The sequence below is a fragment of the Drosophila subobscura genome, chromosome U (assembly GCF_008121235.1).
Source record: "Drosophila subobscura isolate 14011-0131.10 chromosome U, UCBerk_Dsub_1.0, whole genome shotgun sequence".
In the NCBI taxonomy this organism is placed as follows: Eukaryota; Metazoa; Arthropoda; class Insecta; order Diptera; family Drosophilidae; genus Drosophila; species Drosophila subobscura.
The window spans coordinates 13738660-13764376 of record NC_048534.1 but is presented as its reverse complement, the minus strand read 5'-3'; the positions used below and the strand labels follow the sequence as shown (position 1 = coordinate 13764376).

General features: G+C 44.4%; 4 protein-coding genes across 4 annotated transcripts; 3 read left to right on the top strand and 1 right to left on the bottom strand.

Annotated features, from left to right (window-relative positions):
- Positions 1–1631: 1631 nt before the first annotated feature.
- LOC117901288 (odorant receptor 35a) lies at positions 1632–3034 on the bottom strand. The gene is given in 5 exon segments (XM_034811982.1): positions 1632–1700; positions 1768–1950; positions 2006–2101; positions 2154–2914; positions 2917–3034. Coding segments are annotated over 5 exon segments (1227 nt in total).
- Positions 3035–7813: 4779 nt separating this feature from the next.
- Positions 7814–8661, top strand: LOC117901276 (seminal metalloprotease 1-like). Its single transcript, XM_034811970.1, is given in 3 exon segments — positions 7814–8030; positions 8086–8283; positions 8286–8661. Coding segments are annotated over 3 exon segments (756 nt in total). The 3' UTR covers positions 8627–8661.
- Positions 8662–8866: 205 nt separating this feature from the next.
- Positions 8867–9634, top strand: LOC117901275 (seminal metalloprotease 1-like). The gene has a single exon (XM_034811968.1). It carries the CDS (start codon positions 8867–8869, stop codon positions 9632–9634), a length of 768 nt encoding a protein of 255 aa, XP_034667859.1.
- A 529-nt stretch (positions 9635–10163) lies between these two features.
- Positions 10164–12349, top strand: LOC117901761 (leucine-rich repeat-containing protein 24). The gene is given in 5 exon segments (XM_034812649.1): positions 10164–10467; positions 10539–10641; positions 10695–11646; positions 11713–12063; positions 12066–12349. Coding segments are annotated over 5 exon segments (1632 nt in total). The 5' UTR covers positions 10164–10285; the 3' UTR covers positions 12110–12349.
- Positions 12350–25717: the final 13368 nt, after the last annotated feature.

The window sequence follows — 25717 nt, the reverse complement described above, 5'->3', positions numbered from 1 at the left end:
GACAAGGCGAAAGTTGATTTAAAGCCGTGCCACAGTCCAAACCAGCAAAGGTAAGGTCTCGCGGGGGGTGGAAACTTTTAAAGAGCATTTAAAATTAATTAGGCGCTGCCAGTCGAGCTGAAAAAGTATATTGCATGACACGAAACGAACGAAGTGCAAGGAAATATAGGAAGCGTTCCGTTCCTCTTTTATCTGTCAATTAACAAGTTTCTTCTTTTTCGGTGTAATTGATTTAGCGCCAGACCCCCCTTTTCGGTAGCAGCATTCAAATCAAAGTTGAACCAAGTTAAAGTTCTTGGGGTGTGAAAAGCTCTTTTCCACCCCATTCCCCTGCGCTTCATACGCGGCTTGAAAAGTTTAGACACAATATCGCTAATGATAATTACAAGCTAAAAACTTTTCCTACACTCGCTAGCTCCCTCCCTTCTACTCTCCCGCATTGCTCTGTGTTCCCCTATCCGTTTGTGTATTTGCTTTTAGCTTCAGTTGGCAACACAAGCATAAATATAAAATTTTCAGCGGTTAGCACAAAAGTTCAGCAAAGCTAGAGGGAACGATAAGGATTCTGAGTGCAGGGCAGACATTATGTTCGTCCATTAAGCACTGTTATAAAGAGTCAATGCTTATTAACATATCAGTCCTTTGACTGAAAACTACTCAACTATCCACTTATTCAAATACTCGCCTATCGTACATATATTCGCCATACGGGGAATTGCATCAGTTCTTTGTATAAAATGAGTAGATGCCCCTTTCGACCATATCCAGTCATGGCGAACCCGAACTCATTAGCCAATCTTCGATCCAGGCAAGCCATTCCTATGGCGAGCACACATTTCCAATGTCTCGACCGAACAACACGACGCTAATGAAGTACAAATTGGCTAATGGGGCGGGTCGAAACCCGTCGAGAGGAGAATGAGTTGCAGGCGTCGACGGAGCCTAATTATCAATGAGCTCGACGCCTGACGAAGTTCGACTTCCTTTTCAGATGGAGTTATGCCAAAGAGATAGAGAGAGAAATACGGCCTAAACTCAACAGGGAAGGAGCGAGTGAGATGCACGGTGTTTTTATGTGAAAACTTTTGTGCATTTTCATGGCGGAACTTTAATGGATTAATTTACCAAAATGTTCGTGCCAGAGGAAATTGAAACATACTGGGAGGAGCGATAGGCAGGGCTCCGCAGACGCTAAAGATTTATCGCTTACGCCGACGCTGACTCCGAGTCTGATGCAGGTTCCAACCCGAACCTAATGGCCGCTGATCATTTAAAGAGATGCAAAAACATGGAAGCTGAAAATCCGCATTTTTCATGCTCTTTTGTGGGGGGGCTCTGCCATCGCCAGCGAATATTCTAATTTCATTACCCACAGGCAGAGGCAAAAGTTTTATTAACTTTTTGCAAGTTTTTGCTGCACAGAAGTCATGAATATTTTATTGCAAATTCCCAGGCACAAACTGATCAGAAGAAGCAAAAGTCAATGATGCGTGTGAGCCAGCGCCTTTTATCAATTTAATTTAATTAAAATTAATTCACCAATAATTGACTTTTAATATGCAATCATTTGTATCAGCGGACTAGAGGGGTTCAGAATTGTGAATTGAGCTCCATTAACAACTGTGAATTATTTAATTGCTCATTTGTCGACGCTGCATCGAGGTGAGAAACGTGAAGTACGAAAAGGACGCCTGCAATATCTGCGATGCGATGCGGAAATGAAGCTGTCAAGGATAACGAAACTCGGTGGCGTTTTATGGTACGCACCTTTATGCCCGCTTGGAGACTAACACGAAAGTATCTCAGACCCGTCACGTAGAAGGGCTTGCTGTTCATCTCAATGGCCAGATTGATGAGCTTCAGCAGGCGCAGGTTCTCCTGGGGATTGGTGGAGTGTTCGAGCACCTGCTCCCAGTGGGTAAGATAGTACATTGAGCTGAGGGAGTCCGTCTGCATGAAAGATAATAGTTGGGATCATGTTAGAGGTAGCTGTGGAACTTCTCACCGTGTAAGCCAAAGTTGTCCCAAGTTGGCCCAATGATAGCAGTTCCACTGTCTTGGCCCCAAACCAAATGGCATAAATGTAGTTGGCCATGGGGTTCTGCAGAGGAAACCGTGTAAATTTCAAGGTCATCTGCTATACGACAACCCACCGTATAGGCTTTGAAGGACAGGGCACACAGCAGGCCCGCTGCGAAGGCAAACATGATGAATACTCTCACCGTATACTGGCTCTCCAGCTGCTCTCCAAATTTATTCAGAGCCACATTCTTGCGCAGTGTCTTGATAATCAGCTCCTTCAGCTGCCTAGCCATATGTGGGCGCTGTCGATCTTCCAGGATCGTCTGAATGGACTCCTCCAAGTCCCTTTTGAGCAAGAGGTAGCGCCCATTCAGATGAACAATCAGTTCGCAGAGCAAACTCGTCTCACCAAACATCATGGAATCAATTATAATGCCGACCCAGATATTGCTAAGCAACAGTGGAATGAATATGTACAGCGGCTCTGTATTAAAGGGAAATATCATCGAGTACAGAAAATCCTTGCGCCTGTTGATGACGGATAGAACTGGAGAGATGAGGTAGCCAGAGATAACGGCTCCATACATGGCGGAGACCATCCGATTAACAAGCATTTTTCTATCCACCCGACGGAACATTTCCGGCTCCTTCCTGGGATCAATGTAAATGGTGAAGTAAAAGCGCTGCAAGAACTGCTGAAGCTCCTCGAAGTGAAGCAGAATGTGGAGACTGCGGAACTGAGCCTCCACCAGTATCAGGTAAGTGGGCATTCCCGTGAGAAACGCATCCATATTGAGGTTGGACGCCTCCAGGCGGAGATACCTCAGCTCGGCATCGTTATGCTGCAAAAAGAGCAAACAACCCACCACAGCCAGAACACGGTCCAGATACCTCCCCACCTTCCTGTACTAGGATCCAGTGGCCAAAATATATGATTCAGCCGAAACAGAGCCAATGGCCAGGCCAGCTTTACCCTGTGACCATCAGCCAAACGAGGCACGTAACGAACCATAATGGAGTCAAGACTGCGACGGAATGCTTCCACCTCTCCGGCTTAAATATGCTCGAACATCAAGGATTACTTTGAGAGGCAGCCCCGATGACAGTTTCCCAACTTTTAAATGAACTCTCCCATGCGTGCAACGGCTCAATTAAGTTATTATCCTAAACTCTCGAGTGGAACGGGAGCATTTGAAAGTTTTACATTAATATTGCCTCATTTACGATTTAATGGCTTGGTCTCAGATATTTGAGTCTGCCTTCTGGCAGTAAGGCAATGGGGAAATGAGGAAATCCAACTATTAACGGAAATGAAAACCAGGTAATCATGTCAACAAAAGTAAACAAACTCGGAAAACTGACAACAGGAAAAGCAACAACTGTAAATCTTATATTAAATATTAACAAATCGAAATTAAATTTCTTAAACATTCCAACGTGAGAAATACACATTTTGGAAGAGGATTAAAAACAGTTCTCTTCCACATAATCCTACTGGCCAGCTCAAAAAATTATTTAATTGCAGTGTTGGAATTTCCATAACATACCCCAAGGTCGCTTTCTTGTTTATAAGTATAGCGGAGTGCCTTGTAGTTCTTGCACTAATCATAAAGTTTACTATAATTATCAAACATATTTTAGCACTCTGGTAGCAACCCACAACATCCCATGATATAGTGTCCAACTTCCCACCTCTCTCTTACATCCTCCATTCATTTGCATAGCCGCTTCTCCTTCTGCTTCTGGGGCATAAAAAACTCACTTAACAAATTCATAAAAATCAATTAATTCAAACGCGCAACTTTCGCAGCTTTTGCCAGCTTTTCCCAGAGTGTCTCCCAGCGATGCCATTTGTCTCTGCACCCATCAAGTCCAGAGCTCCCCTATAGCGTCTGTGGTCTGCACTGGAGATAGTGGCAACAGTTTGTGTTATGAATATTTTAAGGGGCAGTCATCCCGCCCCTGTCTAACCGAATAGAAAAACGACAATAAGGCAGCAAAACACAACAGAGGAGAACGGAGTGGCCTCAACTCCGGGCCTGGCGGGTGTTCGGCGTAGAAACTGCAGTTTGCTCGCCACATTCATCTTAATTTCCTGTCACGACAATGACAACGACGTTCGTCGGTCGGCTGGCTGCTTGGTGTGTGTTTGCGTGTTTGTGGGTTGGTGGGCTCCGCTCTGGACATCCTGTCCAGCCAAGAGTGCGCGGAGCAACTGTTTGGTCTAGCCAAGTGGCTGACCAAACGGAGTCCCACAACAGGAACAACACATTTCACTGCGAGTCTGTTGGAAGGGTAAGATGGATTTGTTTTGCTGATCCGCAAAGTCACAGGCCTTTAACGAATGAAATCTTTGGATAGCAAACGTCTGGCATGCAGACCCGAACTTTGATAGTAATAATTTTAATTTTAAATCTTTGAAAGAGAAAGAAAACTTTAATATTATCTCTTGGATTGAGTTGTTTTTACCTCTCTTGTATTTGTATTTGTTCAACATCAAAGTGTAGAGGGCATAAATGCTTCGACATCACCAAATGAATCCTTTTGTTCATTCGGCTTCCTTGTTCTCCGCTTTTTTTGTGCTTCCGTGTTGAGCGCTTTTTAAGCCTTTGTAGCGGCTGTTGCTGCTTTTGCCCTGGCATCGAGTCGGCATCTGTAACTGTTCTTTGTTGCTCGTAGATGGAATTGTTGGCTGTCGGCCGTTGGCTGTTGGCTGTTGGCTGCTGGGTTTAGGGCTGGGGCTGTGAGGTAGCCGTATCCCCTGCCGTCGCTGTGCGTGGGCATCCCATGCGAAATGCCATCAAAAACCAGAGGGCCTGAAGCGTTGGCCCGGGCGCTTCACATAAACAAGGACTCCGCTTTGTTCCCCCCGCTTCCTGGCCAGCAACTCTTTTGCCCGATGTTATCGCGTGCCACAGGATATTGCACTCTAAGCCAGTAGATGGCGTCATGTAAAGCTGGACAACATCCGATTAAAACTTTACGATGTGCGTGTACTCCTCTTTGGCCCCCATCTGACCGACGCATTCTCTGTTTTCGTGTCTCTCTCTCTCTCTCTCTCTCTCTCTCTCTGTCTGTGTCTGTTTGTGTTCGTAAGTGTGGTGTGTGTGTGTGTGACGACAGAGGAGCAGCGACAGGGGCACGCGCTGACCAGCAAGTGGATAAATTCTCATTTACTGCTCTTTTAAGCATGCCGTTTTTGTTGCTGCTTCTTATCCTTCGCATGCTGCTAGTTATACCTAGTCGGTTGAGAATTGAGTTAGCCGGGGTATGTTAGAATATGTGAGGGTATTGTTGTGCTGCTGAAGAACTAAGAGATGCTGGGTTGAGAATGAAGTAGAAAACAGAAGGAATCAGACAGCTTTCCGCAGACTTGCTTACCGAAAAAAGATGGCGAACTTAAAAGATTGTACAACTAATTAATGTCAATGCCATATTTATTAAATAAAAATTTTGTTGTAATATAACAGCAAACGACCTAGGCAAAGGAGAGAGCAGCAGCAGATTCTAACAAAGAGAAGAGTAGCCTCAGAGATCAACGCCAAATATAAGCAGCAAAATATTTCATTAAAAGCTCAACCAAAAAGACTTTAATGAAGCAATAATCGATGTTCCGTAAGAACCAAAAAAACAAACTATTGTCCATCATCCTAAGATGTTTCCGACAAACATCTAAGGTATCCCGAAGTCAACACCCCACCCTGGAGCGGCGTTCGTCGCCTCGTTCAGTTTCATCGTGTAAATTGTCCTCTCGTTATGTAGGGGAGTTGGGAGTTGGTCGGCGTTGGCTGTGCCGAAAGAGTGGCAGAGTGCCAGGGTAATAGCGCGGCATGTTAAACTGACCGCAAGCATTGTTTATCATTAAGTGCGGAGCAGGCCAGAACGCGATGTGGGTGACAGGGCCTGGGCGAGGGCCTAGGCTTGGTTCTGGGCCTGGGCCTGGGCCTGGTCGTGTTGCGGGGTTGCCATGTGTCACATGACATATGTGTAACTGGAATATACTGAGAGAGAGTCGTCCCCAGCCTGAAAGCAACATTTTTTGGTTTCTTTTTTTGTTGTTTTCATGGTCTTTTGACCGTCGAAACATGTGTATTGCGGCTGCCTTCGTCTGACGGGGCTTCGAGCCGCGTTGGGTTAATGGAGTCGTTAGTTAGTGCCACTAAAAACCAAATGAAAAGCTCAACTTTAAGCGCTCAAACATTAAATAAAGGAAATAAAATAAACTCCAACATTTTTCGCTTTTTTTTGTTTTTTGGCAGAAATTTAGCTGTCCTGGCCGTGCCCTCCAAGCCCTCCATTGTGAGTGCAGCGAGTGCATGCAAAACTTTTGTAATTAGGAAGCAATGTCGGTCATTAGTGCGGGCGCCCAGAGAGAGGAGGGGCGCAAAATGGGATAAGGACAAAGTGGCCGAAGGGGAGGAGAAGATACCACAAAAAGGCGCCAGCAGTCACAACAACAATGCAAATGTGCGACCAAAAACTAGAAAGGAAAACTAGAAATTTTTCTCCTTTCACTTGGAAGAAGATGGAATACACTACCCCATGGTAGACAGTCGGGAAGTATCCACTTATACTAAGATAACTACGAAATATTGAAGATGTTTTGCTGCCTTTTGAACTTGAAAGAATTTTCTTAATAATTCCAACCATACCAAATCCAACTATTTATTCCCAATATGGATAGGGATTATATAGGATGTTATATAGATAACTACTAGAAAATGGGCTTTAAACAATTGTTTTATTCCCTTTTAAATTTACTGCACTCCTAAAATTCTAGAAACAATGAAACGGAAACCCCCGAGGGAACCCACGACAGTGGCCATGAAGATGGCGACCAACATTTTGGACTAACAATTAAAATTGAAAAAATCAAATAGCAAGGCTATGGATTCGTCCAGTCCTGGAGTTGGCTGGTCGGGCACCATTGGCCGAGCTTCAAGCGTAATTTTAATAAAGTTTGAATGCAAAACTTTCTGATTTGAAATGCATATAAAAGTTAACTATTTCCGACGGTCCTGCTCGCCAAAACGAAAAAACCCAGAGCTGCGAATGTGTGGGAAAAAGTTTTCATTTTTGTTGCACATTGCGGTGATCATTCGATGGGGGTACTTGGGTAGCGGCAGATCCGAGAAGGCCGAGAAAACAGCGGAAGTGCCAGCCACTGGCCACGCCCCATTGTGACTGACAGAAGGCGCCATCGTGGTCCTTGTCGTAGTTGCCTGGCCATGGCCATAAATTACGAGTAAAGGCAGCAAACCGAGTGCGGAAGCTCAGTCGTAAGCTGGCGGAGGAAGGGGAGCGGACAAGTGGATTCTATCCATTACATCTTGGCCAGGGACTGGGACTCGAACTAGAACTGGGACTGAGCTGCAGAAACGGAAGCGCAAGCTGGGCTGTTAAGTAGCCTCGAGTCTTCGCTGTTCTGGTTGACGATCAACTTGCACTGTTGGTCAAAAGGCCCCAGGCCGGACTTGAAGCATTTTTCTGGTCTGTTGGGAGATGCAGTTGCAGCGGATGAAAGTGTTTCGCTACCCACAGAGAGAGTGAATGGATAGCGGATAGCAGTTTCAAAAGTTTCGTCACAGCCCTCGCCATCGCCCTCCCACAAATATGCAACAATATTCATCGCCGTGATGGCCAAAGAAACTTCAGTGCTGCGAATTTTGATAGCTCTAATCGAACATACTCGTATGTAGGTACTTTTAATTTTATAATTCCTTATCCAGCGATTACGTACCATATTAACAGTCGATTAGTGCAGAATCAAATATTTTTCGCTCAGTCGAAAATGATTGCGGCTTGGGTTCACTTGGCCTTAGTTGCCACTCTCAGCTCCAGTGCCCTGGCAGCTCCGTTTAGTAATTTCAATGGAGAATCAGATCCTGAACTTACGGCTGGCTACTTTCAAGGCGATATGGAAGTAGACTTTGAGCGGAACGGCCAGCTGAGCGAAACGCGTCGCTGGCCGAATGCAACGGTTCCCTACAGGATAGACGAGGATTTCGGTAAGCGAGATTCCAAAGCTCAGAGAAACCACTTGTCAGACCCCCCTGATTATAGATGCTGGCCAAGTGGCCTTTATTAAGCTGGGAATGCAGATTATTGAGCGATCTTCTTGCATTCGCTTCGTGCCCGCCAGCGAGCTAGAAGAAAATTATCTTTTTGTGATTACCTCAACGTCAGGATGCAGCTCGAAGGTTGGCTACCAGCCTGGCGAAAGAACTGTCAAGTTGAAGCCGGACGTGCTGGACAAGGGCTGCTGGGTACCATCCAGCATGAGCTGCTCCACACTCTGGGTTTCCATCATCAGCAGTGCTCCCCGGATCGAGACGAGTTTGTGCGGATTGTGGAGGAGAATATCTCTGAGGGTCATGCTAAAAACTTTGTCAAGTACGAGGACACCGATGTTGGCGACTACGATCAGCCCTATGACTATGGTAGCATATTACATTACAGTTCGTTGGCATTTTCTGTCAATGGCGAGCCGACTATTGTGGCCACTAAGCCGGAGGGACAGTCCTTGATGGGGCAACGTCTGTCCATGAGTACAACAGATATTCAGCGTCTGAATACCATGTACAAATGTCCTATTCAATTGTAAAATTGTACAATAAATATTCTGAATAAATATGTAAAAACGATGACAACTTAAAAGTGTTTGATTGACGTTCTTCCGCGACGAATGCTAATGGTTTGTCCAAGAAACTACATAGCTAAAGCTCAAGGCTAATGGTTGGGCTAGTTTCTGTTAATCTTATCGCTAATTAGTCTTAAGTAATTGTTCGTAACTTCTCGCCTTTCGATTTTTTGTTAGCAATTTTATATTTTCGATCAGTCGACCATGTTTGCGCGGTTTATGCACTTGCTCTTGCTGAGCAGTCTCTGCTCTTGTGCTTTTGGAGCACCTTACAGTCATTCTAGTGAAGAGACTGATCCTGAACTGGCCGCTGGCTACTTTGAAGGCGACTTGGAGGTCGAGTTGGGCCGTAACGGCTTGCTTAAAGAAACACGAAGCTGGCCAAATGGAATAGTTCGATTGCTCAGATTTTATTTGATTTTAGATGCCGCCCATGTGGCCTACATTGAACTGGCAATGAAGCTGATTGAGCTTTCCAGCTGCGTTCACTTTGTCCCTGCCGATGAGCAGGAGCAGAATTATGTTTTCGTAAGCACCAGTGAGACGGGATGCACCTCTATGGTAGGTTATATGCCAGGCCAACGTCTTCTTCGACTCACCCCAAAAGCTCTGGACAAAGGCTGCTTTCAGCTAGGAGTTATTCAACACGAACTGCTTCATACCCTGGGATTTTTTCACCAACACAACTCCCCGGATCGCGATGACTATGTGAGGATTATCGAGGAGAATATCTCCGAGGGACGCGAGAACGCATTTCGGAAGTACGATTACACTCAGCTGGGCAACTACGATCAGCCATATGACTACGGCAGCATATTACACTATGGCCAGTTCGGTTTCTCGAAAAATGGCCAGCCAACAATTGTTGCTCTGGAGCCGGACAAGCAGTCTTTGATGGGACAACGCTTGCGGATGAGTGAAACGGACATCAATCGATTAAACACAATGTATAAGTGTCCTATTATCTTGTAGTGTTTATAAATAAATGTTAAAATAGTTATAATTCTGATAGGCAATCAGCCCGCAACCCATTTGCTACTTTTCAAACACATTTCTGCACTTTAAGTAGTTTTCTCTCGTTATTAAAAAGTATCAAAAAACTATCATAAAGTAATTATTTCGGGAGGGTAAGTGAGAGTAAAGCATAGCCCATATCAAGAGCCAGAATCACTTATCGGTTATCAGTTACCATTTCCAGCTGCATTGTGGTTTCCTATAGGTATTCATTTTCCAAACAATTGAAGTGTGGCTCGACCTACTCTTGCATTTCCACTCACTCTCTGCCCAAAAAGTCTGCTTCGTGTATAGCCGCACCAGCTGATTAGATAACAGCAAAGCAGCTTATCTTATCTTACTGGAAGTGTAGGGCAGCGATAGAGCACATTAAGAGCCTAGGCAGCCCTGTCGGTACAAGAGCATGCCGGGCCTGGGCGAAGCCATGTACCCAAACATTGGAAGGCAGCGCACCAGTTAGTCATTATTTGAGTCGAAAGTCGATTCCCTCAGTCAGTGAAACAAATCGGAGCATTAACAACATAAGTCGTAAGTCTCAGAAGCGCCAAGAGGGCGAAAATGACGAAGCTCTAACTGAGGAAGCCCCTCCCAATAGCAAAAATAATACTTATGGCTCTGCAATGCGTGATCAAGCCTAAGATGTGGTTGGGTCTCAAGCAGATACTCCTCTACGTGGGCCTCCTGCTCTGCGTGCTGCTTCAGGTGTGCCGTAGCAAGACCCAGTTGCAGATGTACTGTCCCACAGTCTGTCAGTGTGATCTCCACGAAAAACGCAATCGGGCGGTGTGCAGGTGAGTTGTCACCAGCTGGCCTTTTATCATTGCTCTATCAAATATATTCCCTATTCTTTTATTTGTTCCAGTGCCAAACGCTTGATAAGTGCCAATATAGAAATGCCCAAAACGGTGGAGTTGTTGGATCTGAGCTACAATGATATCACCAGCATAGACGATGACTCTTTTCAGGTAAGTCGAAGAGTTTTCGGATCGAGATCGTAACATTATCCAATGACCCACAGAGCACAGTTCACTTGGTTAACCTCACCCTGGCCCATAATGCCATCCACACCCTGTACGTCGATGGCTTTGCGGAGCTGCGGAGATTGCGCCATCTTGATCTGTCCTACAACCGCCTGGAACAAATTGATGAACATCTTCTGGAGTCCAATGCCCAGTTGATTCATCTCAATCTGGAGGGAAATAAGCTCGCCACCCTGGGTACTGGTCCCCTGTTGAGGAGTCCTTCGCTGCGCTCCCTAAACTTGCGCAACTCACAGATCAACCAACTGGGAGCAGAGCTCCTGAGTGCCCTTCCCCAGCTGCGGCAGTTGGATCTGGCACAGAACCTTCTCCTCACCCTGAGCTCGGGAGTTTTCCATGCACCTCGCTACCTCGCCTCACTGAATCTGGAGGAGAATCCCTTCAACTGCGATCGCGCCTTGACCAAAGTGGCCACCGGACTGCGTCAGCGAGGAGTGGCCATCTTCATGAGTGATTGCGTTGAGGAGGAACCACAGCCATCGCCGGAGGAGGTCCAGCTAGAGCTGGAGGGACGGCAGACCATGAAATTCGAACGCATCGAGAACTTAGAGGCCACAACCCAAGAGGGACCGCAGTCTGTGCTGGCGGTGTGGCGCGAGCTGGACTCTAGCGAGGAGAACAGCGACGAGGAGGAGGAACAATCTGCCCTCAGTGACGTCTGCGAGGGCAGTCGGGAGAAGCTTTGTCTGCGCTATCGCACCTGCCTGGAGCGGGTGAGCCACCAGCTGCTTGCCGGCGGAGATCCACTGGCAGATGAGATCGAACGGTCTCACACATACGACCCGGATGACCTGAAGCTGGCATTTATTGTGGGTGGTGCCACTGGCATCTGCATGGTCATATTTATCATTACCTTCGCCCTGTGCCTCAAGAGCTGCTGCGAGATGCGGAAGAAGAAATCCACACAAGAGTCTTCCGATGGTGAAACGGGTAAGCCATATCGAAACTTATCGACCGAGCCTTCATTGACAAGCGTCCTCATATTCCCTTTTCTAGCTGCTCTAGATCCCTCTCAGGAGACCTTGCCCACTATTCACACCTGGTCCCCTCACAGGACTCGCAATCCACGCCGTTCCAACACCCAGCGTTCCTCGCGCGCAGTGGTCCGCCAGCCCTACGGCCCGCAGGACAGCTTTGTGAGCCGCCTTTTTGGCCGCCCGGCCCGTACTCAGTACTATCGAACTATTAACCAGAACACCGCCACGCTGATCCGTCGCCTGAGCCGCAGCAACCTGTTCAGCAGTCGCGATCGGGAGCGCAGTACTCCCATCACCCCACTTGAGGCCACATCACGATTCTATACGGACGAGATGGAAGGAGCAGCGGCGCGTCCTGAGACGCCGCCCCCAACTACGGGGACGTCGTGGTCATCGACAATTGTGATAACAAGTGAAAGGCAAGGAAAAATCTTCGATTCAGCTAAGAAATGTGTACTTTAAGTAAATGCTCCTCTATATGCCTCATTTATTATAATCTACTTACATATTGTACTCGTATCTACTATAATTATTATTTGAAACAACGTTTTATTCCGAGCCCGTTTCGAGCAGCCTGCTTATGTATATTTATGTCTGTTGACCAACTAAAGACTTATTGCTCAATTAAAATAATGCTTTGTATTGGTTATTCCATATTTAATTGCATTATGAATGGTGATAATGGTGATATATCGGATGTTGTATTACTATCGATTCCCCTTCTTGAATCCTCCAGAAGATGTCTAATTGATGGCGGAATACAGGTCTCAACTGGAACCCATGGAAACTTGTCTCATACAAAAATATCAATTGGGGAATTCAGGTATTCATTTTTGTGGCTCTTCTTTGGGATGAGCATTACTTGTACAAGACTTCGACTTGCAGCTGCAGCAAATCGCAATAAAAACTTTTGACAAAACTATCAAAGTTGGCATGGAGCGTGGCCGCTGAGAGGGACGGGGGGATCCAACTGTGAAATTGCCACAGAAAATCCCCCAAAAAAATGCAAGTAGCAAAAGTTTACACACTCAAATAAATGCTGAAGCGCGGAAGTAAGAGCTGAGGGGCTCTGCGGTCCTTCCCGCCAGACAAATCGAAAACACCACAAAAGAAAATAAAAACCACACAAAAAAATCTACAAGAATGAAACTGGAAAAAGACCGACCGGCAAAACCCAACAATTTGCACTGCAAAGCGGCAAAAGTGTCTCCAAAGAAACAACCACCAAAACCAAACCAGATCCGAAAAAGAATACATGAAAATACATACATATGTACATACATACATATATGTATGTGGGTTTGAGTGTATATACAAGAAGAAAGAAAGTCCAAGTTATGTTGGTGAAGGCAAAAAAAAGACTCATGTAGCAAAAATGCCACGTTACGGCTCACTGAGAGAAATGTTTGAATTTGATAATCAATTAATTGGAAGGCAGCGGAGAAGCTACATAAATTGAAACAACTTTTCTGAGCATAGTAAGAGTAGTTGAACAACGAAATTCAGTCATTTGGAGAAGAGTTCAAGACAAATGCAATGATCCATAATATAATTATAATATAAATTCCATATAATAAATATAATATATATGAAATAAAAGCTTTGCTGAAGTATTTTTGATTTATTTATATCACCCATCAATTGTACTCTTTCCCTACTTAATTTCGCTATGCTAACCTCATTTATACACACACCACCCACTGAAAAACATATAAAGTTGCATTCGAATACAACCAATTTCTTGAAGTCTTCCCTTTTAATCCACTCTTTGTTTGCCTTTTCAGCTTTTGGGAAGGCAAATTCGCTTTGTGGCATCTTCATGGGTTCTGTTGTTAAGTGTTTGTCTAGCTGTCTATCCATCCATCCAAACGTATCTGTGTTTTGCGGTGGTGCCAAGTTTCATTGCACTCCGCTCGGCGCTCGGAGCTCTGAGCTTGGCGCTGCGGTGCGGTGCACAAAAGTTACCGTATCCAGGGACCAAAGTTGCGTTGTCAACAACCAGAACGCAGGAAAAAGGCAAAGAGAATAGTCGAATAGGGAAAAACGAAACGAGGAAACTGTGGGAAAAAATGCGCACCAGTAAAGCTCAGCGGGACCAGAGAAGAGGCAAAAGCAGTTACAGAGCGTGAAAAAATATCTAAATCCTACATTAATGAAAAACTTTTTGCATAATCCACGATGAAACTTTTGGGGAAGGTGCAGCCACCAAAATCAAACCAAATACCAGACACTCCCAACCCTACCCACTACCCGCTCGAAGTGCAGCCAAGCGAAATCCTTTGCGAGATAGGAACTCCCCATTGAGTGAATAAAACGCAATAGAAGAGGGCGAGGACAAAGAAACAGTTTTTTTCGGGAAAATGGGAAGATGGGAGGGACTTCAGGGTATCGAAGGGCAGGCCAAGCGGCTTAAAAGGTGTTGAAGGTTACCGCCAAAGAAGAGAGTGATGAGATAGCTTAGTCTTTGTGGTTCGAGGTTGAAAAAGTTGTAGTAAATCGAAGCCATTGTCGGAAAAATGGTAAGAGTGCTTTGAATGAGAAACGTCGTAAGAAAGCTGAATGTAAAGCAGCTGAGAATAGATCAAACGGACAGAAACTTGGCGATGCATATTGAGGTTTTATTTTCAAATTAAACTCCTGGCTAACCTCAGCTAAGTGAAGGTACTAATAATGGTTAGGGGTTAATAATGGTTACCTCCAGCAGGTGTATTAAATTCACCTGCATCGTATGACCCTTTTCCACTTCATGTTACGGGCTAAAACTAGTAAATGTACAAGTTAGCGCATATTAACAAAGTTCAAGAAACATTTTTTAGTTTCAGCAATCAAATAATAAAAACAAAAATTAAACCATTGAGATATTCATCCATAGTTTCCAAGCAAAACTGTTTATGATAGGGGATCTCAGCAAAAACGGATTCGTTACCTTTGACTTTACATATCTCTGTTTCATAAGTTTCACTTACGGTTGATTTGTTTGCTGAGTGCTAAATGCTACATGGCCATTTGCCAACACTTTGCCTGCTGCAGAGTAAATAAATTAAATTCTTATTTGCTGGCTACAGCATCGGTAAGTTGCCTCCGGCTTTGGTGTGCCCGTAACGTAACGAAAACTTTCAGCAGGTGCCGGACGAGGTCGCTGCTGTGTCGCCTCCGACGTTGTACCGGCTTCTGGCTCCGTGTGTTGCAATAGCAAACTCATGCTAATTGCTTTGCTAACAAGTCGCAGCAACAACGGCAACGGCAACGGCAGCTTGGAGTTGCACTGACAATAAGAGAGCAGAAAGCGCAGCAACGACAATAAATATCAGTAACAGCAACGAAGGAGTCGACTACAAGTCCTGGCTGCCTTTAATTACGGTTTGCAGGACATCGGACAAACCGCACACTCACATAAGAGTAGTAGTACTCGTAAACCCAACTAGTTGCACATACAGCGGGTTGCGGATACAGATACCCTCGTACACTCATGACACGATTGACCTTTTGGCTTCAGGATGTTGCAGGTGGTGTCGAGGAGCTCTCGACGCTTCTGGCAGGGAGACAGCTCTCCCTGCGCTCCGCTCCCGCTTGTTTCTGCTTTCCTGCTGTCCTGCTGACCTGCGTCCTGGTCTCCTTCTTCAGTTTATAAAATTTGCACACGAACTTGCGATAATTGCTGGGAAATGAAATAAAAATGCAATTAAAGCCGGCGACGCTAGAGAGCCGAAGCGTAGCTTGTTGAAATGAGCATTCAATTAAGAAGAAGCCAACGAGCTGCGAGAGTGTCCCGAGAGCTAGGAGTGACCGCCCGGTTTTCTGCGTCTGTCAGGGCAATGCTCACTTGACGGCATCACCAGCTCCAGCACCGGTGACGCCATTTATAAAATGATTTTTATCTTTATCAAATTAGAAAACGACAACAGCAAACGGGCAGCAGCATGCCCATCTAAGGACTCTATCCTGCCCCGACCTGAGCCGACACCAGCTCCAGCCCCGGTCCCATCCCAAACCCAATTCTCCTTCTTTCCATTATCCAGTCAGCCGTGTCTTGGCAGTGTCATAGCAATTAAAACTCTACCAGGGCATTGTGTAGATTACATCGCCAGGCGAACCGAGTCGGGGGCGTTCTTGGTCAGTGAGCAAATGTTAAATGCTTTGAAGTTTATTTCTAGATTTGCACCACTGCCCTCGATGAATAATATGAATGAAAATGAATACTTCGAATGTACATAAATGGGGTTTCATCTTTAAGAGCATATCGGAAGAGCTAATCGTCTGTAGTAAGCTGATTAGGTTTATTGATCGAATTAATTACTCTACAATATTTGGTTTTAAACTACAATTGTGGCGAAGATGAATACAATTTACTTTGGTTTAAACATATGTATTTAAAATTAAACTGCAACGGTTTCTTGTTAATATTTCTTGTACATTATTATTAGCTGCTGAATTTTGTAAATCACATTTTTGGTCAGGGCAATACAAATTTAAGTTTTTGTTCCTCACAGCGGGCGGGAACTACAGCGGTAACTAAACAAATTGTGCACGAAACACGCTAAATTGTGCGGTCAAAAAGAGAAAGTACACTTTGCGCATAACGGCAAGGTAATTAAAAACCGGAACTCCTCTGAATATGTCAAATTTTTAATCTAAATATGAAAATATATTATTTAAATATTAAAGCATTTTGCACTGACCACTGTAGATAAACATTTTTACCGGTCTTACGCGTCATTTACATTACTCTATGTTACAAAGCAGCATCGATAAAATAAATATGCTACTATTAAAGGACAGGAAATATAGCAACAAATTCCAAGAAATTTTGGGACGTTTGGGTCGAGCTCCACCACAAAGACCCTGACACGAAATTAATATATACATATACGAGTCGAAACATACATATGTATATTAATACTCCTTTTAATTGCTAGATCTCTTTATACGAGTAGATATATTTTCAATTGATTTTTTTGTTCAGATTGAAACTCATGCGTCATTCATTTATGAGCCACCTTTTGTGACGCAGTCCTGCATTGCCCTTACAGAAATCGTTCATTTAACCAACAATTATTGCCTGTTGCCCGCGCGTCGTTCATACAATTTGAGAATTTATCCCTGGCGACAGTTAATTTTTAATTTAATGTACATTTCCTCACCAGTACGGACACAGTGGCAGGCAGACAGAGCCCGGTTCATTGCCTCATTCGCCTTCTTAATGCCGTTTGGCGACTGTTTTCAATTTACATGAACAGGGCTCGGAAGGACACACTGGCAGCCGGGATGAAGGACACACTTCTCGGGTCAGAACAGCCGCTGGCGGCATTTTACACGTGACAGGTGAGTGGAGGCGGAGGCGGAGTTCGCCCTCGTTTTCTCGTTGTGCCAAATGCGCCCTGGGGACACTTTTTCTGGGAAACTTTTTTCCGTAACTCTGCTAAACTTCCACTAAACATTTGCCTTCTATTTTGTTGTTGTCGTTGCCGGTGTGGATTTTTGTACACTTTTTGCCCTTCGAACTTGTTTGGCAGTTTGTTGCCGTTTCTGTTGCTGTTGCCGAGACTGGGGCATGGGCTGGGGATGGAGCTGTGGCTGTCTCTGCCACTGTCAATGTACTAAACATTTTTTAATGGCTTGTTTTGTGGCTCAAAGTTGTTGACTGGCTGACTGGCCAGAAACCTTTTAATGAGTTTGTTTCCTTCAAGAATGGTGAGTTATCCTGCTGGCAGGTAACCCATAAAAGGTAGAGCCGTTTTTATACCTGGTGCTCGTATAGCTCAAAGGTGTATTGTATTCATGAACTACAGATTGTATTGTGCCCTCAACCCTGTGGGCATCTACTATTATAGAGATGCGTAGCCCTTTACTAATGCACAAAATATGATATTATATTTAGATGCCATGCAATAATCGGGATCGTGAATTGGGAACCCAACAGCCATCAGCTTCTATATTTTTCCCACTGTAAGCAAGTGGCCACCAGGACTCTTAGTAAAGGGAATCTGATGGTTATTATATTAGCCTTCAATTCTAGTTTTTTTGGAGGCGATGTACGTGCATCTATATTGTGTATGAAAGTGCTCCAATCAGTCATTGCTCGTTTGAGGCTTAAAGCGTTCTGAAACACACACAGAGGCGCGCTCGGGCGGTGGCTTTCACAACTGCGTATTAACCCCTGAGTGGGACTCGGCTCATTAGCTCCCATTTACAGTACGAGTAATCCGCAATTTTGTTTGCTCAATTTCATAAGCAATTGTGCATTGCATTTCTTCTTTGTCCGCGCCTAAATGTATGCAGCAGCACACACGGCACAAGAGATGCTAATGCAAGCCTCCCACACGCACGCATACATGTGACCTCTCTCTCTCTCTCCCCTCCCCTCACATTTGCTGAATTTCAAATGTGCGCAAACGAAGTTGCACCACAAAAGCAAGAAAAGTTGCTTCTGCTCCGGCTTTTTTCCCTTACTTTGTGAGGCTCTACTCAGCTGCATGTGTGTAAGTGTGTATGTGAAGAAAGTTTGTGAGCCGCTACGATTTGTTCCCTTTCTGAAAAGGGTACCTTTTTTTACCTGCTCAGAGTTGAGAATATATGTATATATGTCTAGTATACTTTTTTTAATCTTATTGTAGTTATAACGTAAAAGGTGTCAAAATAATTAAACAAAAGTATTCACACACTTAATTTTTAATAAACTTTTGTAGTTCGCTGATATTTTTGTAGACATGTGCTCATTCTTCCTTCCAATAGCTAATTAGCAGTAAACGAAAAGAGGCCACTGCATCTCAGAGTAAAGCAGCAACCAACGCAGTTCATACGCTTACATAATCATGACATGCCCGCTCAAAATATGCGAGTTTTCTCGTAGCACATGCATTCCGAAACCGAATCATTGCAAAAGTTTGAGTTGAAGTTGCGCTCGCCTGAATTGCAGTTGTGCTGGCAAAGCTATTCGCTCCGCTCCTTGTGAGAATGGGTGCTTTGGCTGTGTGGTGTGTGAAGTTTTCAAGTAGTTTCAGGTTTGTTTACTAGGCATCATAAATCCATTTGTGTCCGCAGAGGCGGACCCAGCGCTGCGCTTGGGTCAAGTGGACAAAGTGGTCAAGTGGCTGATTAGCTTTTAATTTGAGTCCTTTTGTTAATTTAGATCCGGTGATCCGGCCGGGTCATTGAAGATGGACAGCCGCTCCGTTCCCCAGCAGCAGGCCTGTCCCATTTCTGGGACAGAAGTAATTATACGGTTAGGGCTTGTCCCCACGTCCATTCAATTTTCGCCCTCATTCCGGACAGTAAAGGGAACGGGGGCGGCACCACGAGGGCGTGGCTGTTGTGTGCTAATTTCCGGTGCTCATATTTGGTAGACAGTCACGCCCACTTACACAACAGCAGCAACAGTGCAAATTGCACCACATCCTGCCACGACGGCGACGATGTCCATGTCGATGATGACGATTACGATGCCGATGATGAGGATGATCAGGCGATGGGTGAAAAGCAATTCAATTGCAGTCTCGACGATGCAACAGCAACAGCAACAGGAACAACCACAAGCACAAACCATGAGAAACAACAACCAGTGGCTGACAACTTTGTAAATGCTAGGCATAACATACTAAATCTATTATCCCCTCAAATTGACAGACTCGATTCTTTATTTGCCCCAGTCACAGCATCCCACCAGACTCATGGCTGCCACATTATGGGTACTCACTTCACGGAGTGCTATAAATTGATTAAGTTGAAATTAAACGGACCTATTGACTATTCGAATTGTGTGGAAATATATACACAAATATTGATATACATTTTATCCCACCAGCAAATATTTTTCTGCCCAGCCACTGCTGAGTAACCCTAATGAAATAATCGTTGTAGAGAACACCCATCAAATGCTCATTCGATGCGCGGCATTGTCCTGCCTTCGAGTGCTCCCAGGGGCCTGCTTCCTGCTGACTGTCTGGCCGCTGCGTGTTGTCCAGCCAACCGACGTGTGTTGCCCCTGCCAACCCCGCCGCATAAGTGTTTGCAGCAATCAGTTATGACCCTTTCAAGGCAAGGGCAGCAACAATGCACCATGCAGGCTATATGGCAGCCATCCTTGCAGCTTGCTTGCCCACTTCCTGTAGCGATTGTCAACAGACCAGACCGTTGGTGTTGTTTTTTATTGCTTTTGTTGGCTACTCCCAGGACGATGACGTTGGCAGCCTCTATAAATCTGCACAAATTGGCAACACTGTGGCTGCATTAAAAAATATTTTATAAAAGACCAAAAGTAAATAAATACAGCGAGAAAAACGAAGGCCGACTCCGAGCACATTTTTCCGGTCAGTCCTCTATGGGTTTCCCCGAACATATGTTGGTTTATTTATGCTGGCAACGTTTATAAATCGCTTTCCAAAAAAGCCACCGACAAGAGGAAGCTCCGAGCACAAGCACAAAGCAAATCTGTGACTGACCAAGCGACACATCCTTGCCCCCAAAAGGTAGCTGCGAACAACGTGCCGTATGCTCGATGTCCTCAATTGAGTTGTCATAGCTGGCTGCCTGGCTGGCTGGCTGGCTGGTTGCACTCTGCTCCTTTCCCTCTGTGCACTGTGCCGTCCTGTGCCCCAGGCCCCTGTGTCCCCGGGCTCTCCTCTGTCACCGAGCTGCATGCTGACCACACAACTTCATAAATCAGTCGACAGAACCGCATCGAACGTTGGCGTTTTGATGACCTTATTACTTGTCATCCAGCAGTCGCAATTCCAGGAGCTAAGCAATGGTAAATATTTAAACGATGCACCGTGGTTCAGAATTGTGTTTGTTAGGAAAAAATTTCATTAGCTGATTGTAGAATCATTCACCGCGAACAAAAGTACATAATGTCGTAACTAAGCTCTCAATTATCTAGTTCTGTGAATCCGTTTTGTTAAATCGAGGGCCTTTCCGTCTAATCTAGATGGCGAAAAGCAAAAAATAACCCGAGAGAATCCTTTAAAATCTGTACATATGTACATATGTAAGCCATCGCTGCATACATATCCAATGTACATAATACATAGATATGTACACATCCTCTGCATGCAAAATTGTGTTTGATTGAATAACGAATAGCCGATGGTCCACTGTGCCAGTCAGGTGCAGAAGCTGGCTGGTCCTTGATTTGGTTTGCTTCGAGCGGAAGCAGTGGAGCGGAGCTCACCTGGTTGCGTTTGGCTTCAGAATCGAATCACGCGCCTTCCGCATCGCAAATATTTGCCCACTGGCGATATTTCATTTGCCTGGCCCGACTCCGAGGCGACCAACTCATAAATCTTCGCGGGGACGTACCAGTCGATGGGCAAACGAATGTAATCGGGGAAAGTTTCTCTTTTCCTTGTGGGTTGCAGTACCAGAAGCAATCGTTAGACTGACAAACAGACATCAACATCACTTCGACCATGGCCAGGAGCGAGGAGCGGGCAGAGCGGAAGTAAATGGAAATCAATATTTTCATCAAAATGAAAAATGACCTGGACTGGGGGACGCAGAAGTGTTCCGGCGTCCATAAACCACTTGAAGACTCCGTAAACCAAGTGGCCTTTGACTGAGCTGCGGCATCTCTTGGGGCATTTGCCTGTGTAGGAACCAGCTTATGTTTATTGTATTCCAGTGATTAGCGCAAATAACTCGGGGAGCTTCGAGGAGAATATGCAAACGTCGCATAATTGATTAAACACGCCAAACGAACGACTTAATCAAGGGAGCGTGCAACGTGGCGTATAAGCAATGTGAGCAAAAAGTGTCTACGAGAATCTTTGAGGCGGATGGCACGCCAATGAAGCCTGAGATGATGTGATGAGCAGGGGCGTCAGATACACAACAGGAAAAACACAAAGACACCAATCAGCAGACAAAAACAATGAAGGCCATGAAATCGCAAGGGGGAAGGGGCAGCAGATAAAGTTAGAACCTTAATAGAGGTAGAAGATAAGCTCTCCAGAAAGGTACATGGATTAATGGATGAGGTTTGTGGGGAATTAATACAGAGACATCTACACGCATACCGAATTGGCCGGAGTACTTCCTTTTTGCTGATGCAAATGGAACCTATTGAATAAATTGTGTTGATATTTTTATTGAATCTAGCCGAAAGCCCTTTGATCTCTCTATTAGTGTATCCGAGATTTGTCATATTGACTGTATCCGTTTCTATATTGTCTTGAGCACACTGTGGTTGCTTTTGCTTTGTTGTTGCGACGGGTGTTGCGACTCGTATTGTTCTTCCTGGGGGCCCGACAAGAGGGAGGGCGACACGCTCAGCTACGTGACACTGACATGGATTTTCAAGATGTTTGTCGTCGTGTGCCTTTCGTTGCGTGCCTGCGGATGTCCTTAGGGGCACACATTCGTTTGGGGAGTCGTCTGTTGCCTATACGGGCAGCTCTCCACCCGTTCGTTTGGCATGTTCGTGCCCCAAGTTCTACTTGCACTTTGTCAATTCGTAAATCTTTTTAGACGCCATTCTTTTAAGCGAGTTTAGTCCCGTGGCATCATCAAAGGCCGAGAACAAACACACAAAGTTTTCAGAACTAAACTCGAACCAATGCTGGATCCGCAACACGGAGGAGCTTGAGGCATTGACGATGGCAGTGCTTTCCGTCCAACCAGTTAACAATTGTGCGAGTTAACTTTGATGAATTCAATTATTCGAGCACAACAAACTCCCGGCTCTGTCGGCTCCATCGTTCTGTCTCTCAAACCGCGCACGTGTTTGACTTGGCCCCCTCGTTCTGGAAGGAATAGAAATTCCCACACGTCTCCTTCAGAGTCGTCTCAATCTGTAAAGTGGATTTATTTCGGCGAAATCGAAAGTTGATTCCCCCTCTGTACGAGTATATTTGTGTGTCACTGTGTCGAACCCCTGCTGAGCCCTTTGCCATTCGCCTTTTACTAGGTCCCGTGTGTTCCGGAGCAACATTAAAGGATTTATCAATTTGCGCAATGGAACTTTCGGAAGTCAAACAGGTTACAGATTTTCGTTTGTGCCTGTTTATACGACTAGTTGTTCGGATACGCAGCCCCAGTGATTGATTAAATTGTTTCTTAGCCTCAAGGTATTCATGAGAAAATACAAAACAAATTGTTTAAAGCCAAATTGACAGGGGAAGTGGTAGTAACAGGGGCTAAGGGAATTAAGTTAAATGTATGTATGAGCATTTTCATGTCAATTGGCTACGCCAAATCCTTCAAGACCTTAGACAAAATTTCAATAACTTAATATCTACCTATCAGTTTGAATCCATATTTAACTTAAGCCCTTCCTAAGCTCTTTCGATTGCCGAAATAAGCCCCTTAAAAGCCATAATCTCTCCCGATCCATTTCACTAAGGACTCGTCAAGCTCATAGTATCAAAAATGGCCATAAACAAGCGAAATGCGAAATGCAAAATGCGAAAAGTGCAAATGCAAATTGCTTTCTGTGGTTGGGAAACAGCACGGGAGTCGAGGACCGCTCTCAGTCCTTATGGAGGGCCACAAGCCACAGAAGCCGGAGCGAAACTGGGATGAAAGTCATGGGTTGGACTGTTGCAGTCCCTGGTCAACATATTATGCTTTATTAACATCGAAAATCGCAAAATTCGTAAATGGAAATGCTTCTCGGTTTACGATTATGATCAGGGATGCCAGGATTCAAGCCGTTCGAATGAGGAAAGAAATGTAAATGGCAGAATGCAATTTCAAATTGGTCGCAAACAATACAAATATTAAAAGGCAAATCAGAAAAGAAAAACCTCCTGAATTGCAATTAAACGATTGCATGCATACTCGTATATGGAAATGCAAATGTATTGCATAATGCTCAATTGCCGGAATCCGCGGATCCGTGGATCCATGAGAAATGAAATTACAAAATGTAACCATCAACAGCAACAGCAACAGAAACAGACACAGATCCAGCAACAACAATGGCAGCGACCGTAACAATAAAAAGTGCCAAACCAGTCGGTCGGCCATAACAACAACTATTAAATTAATGTTGAAAACTGAAATCAATTTATTTGTAGAAAATCATGACGCATGAGGGCGCAGACGACCAAGTGGGCCCTGGGCTTACCCGCCGCACATTATTTAATGAATAAATCACACGGCCGGGCCCTGTAGCGTCCAAATAACCACGACAAATAACCAAAATCACACAAATTTCAATTGCTGCAAGCCGCAACCAAAAAAAACCAGCAAAGCCATCAAGATCGAGTTTTTGAGCTGTTCTTCAAATCGCATTCCCATTACATTTGATTGAAGTGCGGTCTGTCTCAATTCTGATGTGTCAATTTAATTTATAGCAATTGTTGGCCAAAATTTGCATTCCCTGTACATATGTATCTAAAACTGTTTCAGAGGGAAATGGCTCTATATCAGTCCTGACATTAACATGAGAAATTCAACGATGGTCAAGGAAAACAATTTACAAATTGAGCACCTAGAGGGAATAGTTAAGGCCTGTTGTGATATTAATATTTATCCTTAATTGAATTTGATCCTTGGCTTAATTAAAATTAAATATTCAATGTTTTGTATATATTTGTACGGTGAGGCGTGTAGCTGCTTTGTGGGAAAGTTTTGTTTTTGGGATCCGCCGAAAAATAGGAACTGCCAGGCGTACAAATACGGGCATAGTTCTCTTTATAAATTAGCGGAGGAAGTGAATTAGCAAAGATATGGAGTGCAGAGAAAGCAGAGACAAGTTAATCAAAAGGAGAGCGAGTTCGAGAGATAGAGATATGCTTTAAATAGAGGTCGGCAGGACGCCATTAGACATTTTCGATCTAATACATCTAGTACAGAGGCCAAGACAGTTTTTTCAAGTGTCTAAGTGCAATTAAAATGAAATTTACACCGCCAAATTGGACCACTGCATCGATCTGCTAGATCGACTAGCCTGCGAGAGCCGCAAGGCAGCGATTAGATAAGGGAAGCGGTGGAAAAACAATAAGAAAAGGTGATACTGAGTAACATTTGCCCACTTTTATGCATATGTACGTTGAGATAAGCGTTAGAGGAGGCTCGCCCGCTGTAAGTTACCAGCTGGGGTGACCGAAAACAGGCTCATAAGTAAGCCATAGAGGAGGCTCGTCCCTTTAAATTTGTCAGCTGGAGCGACTGAGAGCTCAGCGCCGCTGAGCCAAGCAAGCAAGCGAGAGGGAAGAAGGCGCACAGTACCAGGCAGACGGCGGCCTCGGGAAGGGAGGGGAATAAACGAATAATTTCAATCACACTTACAGCCACACCCACTTTATAAGTGAAAAAATGTTCTAAAAATAGAAGAAAAACAACCCCAAATAATGTATAAATAGGGTTAATCATAGTTTAAAATGCATTATTTAAGTGTTCCGTAATTTTAAATATTTCTATTCTTTCTCTTTCTACCTTCCTTTAAAATGTACCGGTGATCGCCGTTATGGCGATCGAACAGATGGCAAGAGGAAAAAAAAAATTGAGACATGCAAAAGTGGATAGAAAGAAACCAAACAATTTTATTGCACTGATTTACCGCAAGACGAATTTTGTTTGTGCATAATTGTGTGTGGTGCGGCTGAATGTTCTTTTTTTTTGTTGTTCTTGTTTTTTTTGGGTGTTTCATTTCACGGCCGAAATCGGAAGCGCTTCGACGATGGAGTACCGACTGTGAGTAATTATATATGAACAATTGAAATTATTTCTTGTTTGGGTGCAATGCTCCATTAGTAAGGCAAATAGAGGAAAAGAATAAGAGAAAAAAAAAAGAAGAAACGGAGAGCCTAAGCCCAAAACACATATACCCTTCCCACTCAAAATAGAGGGTATCTTTATGCAAGTGCAGGTTTGCAGCTATTTTTTTTTGTCTACACATTTTCGATCTCGCTTCCCATGCCTTCGCCCTTATCTATTTTCCCCTCTCAGATGTGCATTTATTGTGCTTTTAATTATATTTGTTTTGCTTCTCTGTGTTTTTTTGATAAACATACATAATCTTTACATTTAGTTTATTTTAAGCAACAGTTAAAAGTCGGTATAATGTATGGGAACTATTTTTTTTG